The 8,224-nt window shown below is 47.4% G+C and overlaps 1 protein-coding gene across 3 annotated transcripts in view; it reads right to left on the bottom strand.

Annotated features, from left to right (window-relative positions):
• Positions 1 to 202: 202 nt before the first annotated feature.
• Positions 203 to 8,224, bottom strand: part of NDST1 (N-deacetylase and N-sulfotransferase 1) — an 88,752-nt gene continuing 80,730 nt past the window's right edge. For all 3 annotated transcript variants that reach the window (XM_065918918.1, XM_065918916.1, XM_065918917.1), the window contains one exon: positions 203 to 4,875. In XM_065918918.1, coding sequence (XP_065774990.1) covers positions 4,756 to 4,875 — 120 coding nt within the window. In that variant the 3' untranslated portion in view covers positions 203 to 4,755. The remainder of the gene's footprint in view (positions 4,876 to 8,224) is intronic.

Genomic DNA, 8,224 nt, shown 5'->3' with positions numbered 1-8,224 from the left:
AAACCCCACCTGGCTGTCCTGGGACAGGCCCCTACTGTCTAGAAAGGCTGTGGTTTATTGTCTGTGGGATCGGTCTTTGATTTGACAAAGTCACTGTGTGTACAGGGGAGGCCACACTGGCCATCGTGTGAACACCCCTCTCTCCACCACTCCTGTGGGCCTTGAAAAAAGGCACATCAGACAGACAGATGTGACCAAGGTGTACAAACAGAACCCCACTTTATTAGCAGTTAGTTCAAGATTGTACATTAATGGAGGAAGGTTCCCACGTTCAACACAACCCAAAACGGCTGGTTTGAGAGCCCTGATCAGCTGAGTGGGGAAGCACCCTCCTCCCCACCCACAAAGGAAGGAAACCTCTGACTGTTCCCCTAACCGGCCCCCCACCCTCTGTCAGTCCGCTCCTCTCTCCCCAGGAAATGACATGAATTTCATGCACAAATTACAAAAGGAGCCCTCTTGCTGATAATAAAAGCTAGCACAGTCATAGAAAACCCTCAACGCCCTCATTCTGCTCAAGGGCCACAGAGAGGCAGGGAGGGATGAACTTATTAGGATAAAACGCAGCCAGAGTCTTCCCCGGGCCCTCGACATTGACTGCACACGAGGCCCACGGCTCTCCCTGGTGGGAGCTGGAAAAGCCTCTGGCGGTCTGAGCTGGCGAAGGGAAGCCGTGGGGACAGGCAGCCTCAGCCAGGTAAGCAAGCCGGAAGCCCAGCACTGCCTCAAGGGCAGGGGGACCTCCATCCCCACCTCAAGGAGAGCGGACCTCCTTCCTTCCTTCGATGTCTGAAAACCCACGCTGTAGCCCCATCTGTTTATTCTAGATAGGAAGTTAAGTCCTGGGAGGAAAACTGTTACCTAGATCCTTAGTGCACACAGCTTGGACAAAACTTCACATCTCCTGCCTCCAGCCCAGTGCTTTCTCCTCAACACTGGCCTGGGCAAGCTGCCCTCACACCCTTCTTTGGTGCGTCTTTGTGGCTCTGCCCCCGTGCACACAGACCATGGGCCACCAGGAAGTGAAAACCCAGAGATGCAAAACAGAAAGAGATACTATTTGGTGCCCTGTGGTTCAGTCCCAGGATCAGGAGAGTACAGGACCTTCTGAGTCCAAGATGCCTCATTTCCAACAGACCCAGTCTCCACGCGTGCGGCCTCTTCCTTCTAGACTCCCCCAGCCCAGTTGTGAAGCTGCCTCCCCCGCCCTCTCCAGGAGCTCTGGCCCGCCCCTCTGTTGATTTGGCACTGGGTGCAGGTGACAGCGGAGGGACTGAAGTTTTTAAGTCAGCAACAAGAGGTAACACTCCCCATAGCCTAAATCGCCCTTGCCGATACAGGGGTTAGAGGAACTAGACACCGTGGAGAAACAGATCAGCTTGTGGGACGTCGAGCCTCAGAAGTAACGTCATTTAAAAAACCAAAGTGAGCAGAACGAAAACTTCACTGGCTTGAAAGAGACTTTAGAAAACACACTTCCAAGATGCAACCTGTGTACCTTAACTAGGCCCTGATTCTAAAACCAGGCATAAATTATTCGGGGGAAGTTTAAATAGGGACTGATGTTGCTGGGAAATGACTGTTGTCTTGGGTGTGATGGCAGGCCAACTGAAGGAAAATGACCTACCTCTTAGGAAATGCAGGCTCAAGTATATGGGGTGGAGTCTTAATGATAAAACTAGTTCAGAAAAAATGTACAGAGAAAAAGATAAAAACAATGTGGCAAAATGTTCACTGTAAGGCTGAACAGTGGGTAGGAGGAGTTGGTATAAAATATCTGGTACAACATTTACTTGCTCTTTCTAACATACCTGTGGGGACAGCTCCATGCTGGGACCAACTGGTCTCTGCAGGTCAGCCCAGCAGTTTCCTCCTGCTGGGAACAGACCACTGCTCCCTCGCTGGGCCCCAGAGGCACTGGCTGCTCCTACTGAGAGGTGCAGAAGAGACACATCCTTACACCTCAGACTCTTTCTCCAAGAGCAAGACTCCTGCTGCGGGCGGCTCTAGAACCCCGGGTGACACAGCGCACCTGCTCCCAGCCTGGGGCACAGGTGTGTGCAGGAGACGGCAGAAGAGGGGCAGAGTTTCTGCTCTTGTTTTCAGGCCAGAGGACGCCGCACCACTGACCTCTGGTTTTCTCCCCCCTCAGGGGGATCTGTGTACTCAGTAGCCAAAGAGTCCCTAGGGGACTTCTCTCCCCTCCCCAGTACCTCCAGGTCCTGGCAGGGGGTCCTCGAGACAGATTCCTTCAGTGGGAAGGGAAAAAGTAGCAGTGACAAGACAGACTTACAACAAGTGACAGGTCAAGTCCCCAGGATTTCCTCTGCTCCCCCAGGGTCTCAAGTCTGCCTGTTTCTTCCTCAAGCCGGAGGACAAGGGGAGTGGACCCACCTGCCCCTTGAGGACAGACCTCAGACGGTGGGAGCTGTGAGGTCCTCATCACAGAACATGAGCCCCACAATGAAGGGCGGGAAGGAAGGCTGGGCTCTGCACTGCGGAAGCCGCTGCCAGCTCTGGGAGTCTGGTTCCTGGTGCCAGTAAGTCCTCACGAGCACGCACTCAGGCATGCCGCCCAGTCCTCAGACATTCCGCTCCTAAGGCCCCATGAAAAGCATAATGGGAACACCTCTCTTGGGGGATGGTAGAACCACATGCAGCCGGCCCCACAGAAAACTCCACTTTCCATTCCACGGAAAACCTGGGGACCAAGACCCAGGTTCCCAGGCTGGGGAAGGGCCTTCTGAGGTGAGGCGAGCATGACAGGGATGCAGATCTGGGACTGAGAAGGCACCTGGCTGGGAAGGAGTGGTTAGTCCCCGTATCCTGGAATGACCAAGGGCGTGACCGAGGGAGGGACAGCAACCTGGCAGAGTAGGGTCCCAAGGACGGGCTCAGAGGCAGTGTGGCACTGGAAGAAGAGCTCTGGGCGTGGAAGCGGGAGCCTCAAGTTCGCTTCTTGGCCCTGCTCCCAGTCAATTCTGTGACGTCAGCCCAGGAGGCCACCTCCCCTTTCTGGAGCTGTGTCCACACCCGTTGAAGGACCCCACAGCCCCAACATCCTAAAGTCTTCTGAACAAGACCAGGCTCTCTAGAAAGGATTTCCGAGGTGTCAGTTCAAAGCCGAACTGGCAGTGGGAGGGACTGGGGAAGAGGCACCCCAGCCTTAGTCACTTCACATTGTTAAGAGGGGGGGTAGGAGCAGGCCCCCACCAGAAACTAGTCCAGAGATCCCCTTGTCTGCAGAGGGGCCTGGAGACAGCTCGGGGGGGTCCTGGGGGCCCCCAAGCTCCCAGGGCAGCTCCCAACCTAGCACCATGTGAGGGGAAGGGGACAGGCCAGCATTTAGCCCCGGGGTCTCCTACCTCAGCCTGGCTGTTTCCTTTGATCAGAAGTCCCCTGGGATCACTGCACTTCATGAAGCCAGACTTCCTGGAGACAGTAGGTCTTCCCTCTGTATCTCACCACCTCTGTTCTCCTGGAGTAGCTGCAGGGCAGCCATGGCACTTGACCTCTCCAAGGGCACATTCATTCTGTGTCCTTGAGGCCCCCACACATGAAGATACATACCGCCCCCTCCATCCCATGCTCTAGCACTGAGATAGGACACCCTTTGGGACTGGGGCTTGCCACCATTCTGTACGACTGAATTAAAAACAAACCCAACCAAAAAAATATAATATATATATATATATATATATATACACAGTTATATATATATATGTAACACAGTGCAACCCCAGCACCCAGGGTATAAACTCTGGCACCAAGAAAAAAAAAATATTAAAATACTTTAGCTTCTTAGTACTTGGGAGGTTAAGGGGGGGCTCTAGGTACCCTCGGCCCCAGGGAGCTGGCAGTCTCACCAACTCTGTCCAGCATCTGCCTGGGGCCAAGGCAGGGGCCTGGGGACAACAGATGTACACGGGAGCACGTATACGGCCAGCCCCACGACCGCCTCAGGCTCTTACCACAGGAAACACCACGCATGTCATATCCCAGGGGCAGAGAGGGGGCAGGGCTGAGGACTGGGTCTCTGGGTCCAAATGGCATGGCAGTGCCCCCAGGGCCCTGAAGGTGGCCTTGAGAACCGGGTGGGTACTGTATGAACCAGCGGTTCTTTCCCCAAAGCGGGAAGGTGAGATGCAAAGGTAATGAGCCGCAGTGGGTGTGGAGGTCCAGCATTCTCTCTCAAGGTGGCCACCCTCACACCCCGCCTGTGGCTGCCTCTGGGTTTCCAGCTGACCCCTCTGAAGAGCCTGGCTTGAAACATCAGTGAAACGTCCAATTTCTCTCTCTGGTTCGCCAAAGGTCCCAGCTGGACCCTTGTCCTTGTTGTCAGGAGGACAGAGACGACGTGGCAGCTAACACTGAGTGGACACCCTATGGGGCAGGAGTGAAGGATGGAGCGCGCGGTGGGTAGAACACAGTGAGGGACAGAGAACAGAGTCTTTCGGACTCCCTCCTACCAACATGTGGTCCTCCACCAACAGGAAGTGGCCTCCCCATGAAGACTGAGCGGAACGGACCTCAGGTGGCAAGGGAGGTCCGAGAGGCCACCGACCGCGTGCTGGATGCTCTGAGGCACGTGGGCACCTGCCTGGGCTCTCCTCCTGGCTGGCCCGGGCCTCGGCGGAGTATTGCTTGTGAGTGCTTGGCCAGCCGGGCCCCGCTCCCCACTCTGCAGGTCAGTCTGGCTCAGCGTGTGGCGGGATGTCCCTGCCGTCACATTCAGTCCGGCGGTGGGGGCCGCGGCTACCTGGTGTTCTGCAGCTCCTCCCGGAGCCAGGTCGGCAGTGTCTGGCCCATCTTGTACAGCAGCTTGGAAAGCTCAACGTTGTGGTCCCGGTAATAGTCCTTCAGGAAGGCGCGGGACTGTAATGGGAAGGGAAGCTCAGACGTCAGTCATGTGCTGGTTTGAGTGACCCCTGCCCCCTCCTCTAGAAAACCAGCACCCCGCTGCCATCTTCTGCCACTCCCATTATTTATTCACAATTTTCTTCAAAATGGTAACCTTCAAAAGAAAACATATAGGAGAAGCACCAAACTATAGTATACAAGGTGAAAACTCATGATTGGGAGAAAAGAGAGAGAATTAATCAAGAATATTTTGTTGAGGATTTTTGCATCCATGTTCATCAGTGATACTGGCTGATAATTTTCTTTTTTCTGTGGTGGTATCCTCATCTGGTTTTGGTATCAGGGTGGGTGACGGTGGCCTCACAGAATGCGTTTGGGAGTGTTCCTTCCTATGCAATTTTTTGGAAGAGTTTAAGAAGGTTAAGTGTTAACTCGTCTCTAAATGTTTGATAGAATTTATCTGTAAAGCCCTCTGGCCCTGGACTTTGGTTTGTTGGGAGTATTTTAATCACATTTTCAATGTCAATCTAAGTACTTGTGATTGGTGTGTTCATACTTTCTATTTCTTCCTGGTTGCATCTTGGCAGGCTGTACCTGGCAGGTTGCTACCATTTCGTCTAGGTTGTCCATTTTGCATTCCTGTGGTGTCAGTTGTAGCTTTTTCTTTTTCCTTTCTAATTTTATTGATTTATACCCTTTCCCCTTTTTATCTTGATGAGTCTGGCTAATGGTTTATCAACTTTGTTTATCTTTTCAAAGACCCAGCTTTTAGTTTCATTGATCTTTTCTGTTTTCTTCATCACTATTGTGTTTATTGCTGCTCTGATCTTTATCCTCAACAAAATACTAGCAATCCTAATCCAACAATACAGTAAAAGGATCATACACCATGATCAAGTGGGATTTATTTCAGGGATACAAGGATTTTTCAGTATCTTCAAGTCAATTAGTGTGATACACCCCATCAAAAAATTGAAGAATAAAAACCATATGATCATCTCAATTGATGCAGAGAAAACTCTTGACAAAACTCAACACCAATTTATAATTAAAAACTGTCCATTGTGAAGTAATTGGCCTCCAACTAATAAAATAAAATTAAAAAAAAAAAAAAAAAACAAAAAACTGTCCAGAAAGTGGGCACAGAGAAAACCTACCTCAACATAACAAAGGCCATATATGACAAACCTACAGCTAACATCATTCTCAATGGTGAAAAGCTGAAAGCATTTCCTCTAAAATCAGGAACAAGACAAGGATGTCCACTCTCTTTGGGAGTCCTAGCCATGGCAATCAGAGAAAAAAAAAAAAGAAATAAAGGGAATCCACATTGGAAAAGAAGTAAAACCATCACTGTTTGCAGATGACACACTATACAAAGAAAATCCTAAAGATGTTACCAGAAAACTACTAGAGCTCATCAATGAATTTAGTAAAGCTGCAGGACACAAAATTAGTACACAGACATCTACTGCATTTCCATACACTAACAACAAAATATCAGAAATAAACAATCCTATTTAACAACGCACTGAAAAGAATAAAATACCTAGATGTAAGGCCAGATACTATAAAACTCTTAAGAGGAAAACATGGGCAGAACATTCTTTGACATAAATCACAGCAAGATCTTCTTTGATCTACCTCCTAGAGTAAAGAAAACGAAAACAAAAATATATAAATGGGACCATAAGCAAAACGAAAAGACAACCCTCAGAATGGGAGAAAATCTTTGCAAATGAAGCAATCAACAAGGGATTAACCTCCAAAATATACAGACAGCTCATGTAGCTCAATATCAAAAAGCAAACAATCCAATCAAAACATGGGAGGAAGACATAAGCAAAGACCACTTAAAGAGCACATTAAAAGATACTCCATATTACTAATTATTAGAGAAAAGCAAATCAAAACTACAGTGGGGTGTCACCTCATACCAGTCAGAATGGTCATCATCAAAAAATCTACAATTAATACTGGAGCAGATGTGGAGAAAAGGAAACCCTCCTACACTGTAGATGGGAAGGTAAATTGGTGCAACCACTGTGGAAAACAGTATGGAAGTGCCTTAGAAAACTAAAAATAGACCTACCATGTGATCCAGGAATCCCAGTCCTAGGCATATACTGGAGAAAACCATAATGAGATGAAAAAAAAAATTGCACCCCAGGGTTCATTGCAGCACTTCTGAACTTATTTACAAAACAGAAACAGACTCAGAGGCTTTGAAAACAAGCTTATGGTTACCAAAGGGGGAGGAGAATAAACTGGGAGTTTGGGATTGATACATACACACTGCTGTATTTAAAATAGATAACCAACAAGACCTACTGTATAGCACAGGGAATTATGCTTAATATTTTTTAATAACCTATATGGAAAAAGAATTTGAAAAAGAATAGGTATATGCATATGTATAAATGAGTCACTTTACTATATACCTAAAACTAACACAGCACTGTTTATCAACTATACTCCGATATAAAATAAAAATTTAGAAAAAAAGGAAACAGAACACTCCTTAATACCATATATGAAAATAAACTCAAAATGATATAAAGACCTAAACGTAAGACATGATACCACAAAACGTAAGACATGATACCACAAAACCCCAAGAAGAATAACATAGGCAAAACATTCTGGCATAAATGATAACAATGTTTTCTTAGGTCAGTCTCCCAAGGAAAAGAAATAAAAGTAAAAATGAAGAAATGGAACCTAACTAAACTTAAAAGCTTCCGCACAGCAAAGGAAACCACTGACAAAAGGAAGAGAGAAAATATGTGCAAACAACGCAACCAAGGTGTTAATTTCCAAAATATACAAACAGTTCATGCAACTCAGTATAAAAAAAAAACAACTCAATTGAAAGAGCACACCTAAACAGTTCTCTGAAGAGAACATACAGATGATCAATAGGCACATGAAGAAACATTCAACATGGCTAAGTATTAGAGAAATGGAAATCAAAACTACAATGAGATCACTTCACAAGGATGAGAACGGCTAACGTCAAAGACCTACAAAAAATAAATGCTGGAGAGAATGTGGAGAAAAGGGGTTCCTCCTATACTGTTGGTGGCGATGTAAAAATTGGCACAACCACTATGGAGAACAAAAGAGAGGTTCCTTTTTAAAAACTAGTCATTGCAGCATTATTTATAATAGCCAGGATATGGAAGCAACCTAGATGTCCATTGACAGTTGAATGGGTAAAGAAGTTGTGGTACATATATATAATGGAATATTAGCCATAAAAAGGAATAGCATCTGAGTCAGTTCTAGTAAGGTGGATGAACCTAGAGTCTGTTATATAGAGTGCAGTCAGAGAAGAACAAACACATATATGTGGAATCCAGAA

Source organism: Muntiacus reevesi, chromosome 1 (assembly GCF_963930625.1).
Source record: "Muntiacus reevesi chromosome 1, mMunRee1.1, whole genome shotgun sequence".
Classification (NCBI taxonomy): Eukaryota; Metazoa; Chordata; class Mammalia; order Artiodactyla; family Cervidae; genus Muntiacus; species Muntiacus reevesi.
Note: the sequence above shows the minus strand (reverse complement) of the source record. Positions and strands in the feature narration are given on the sequence as shown.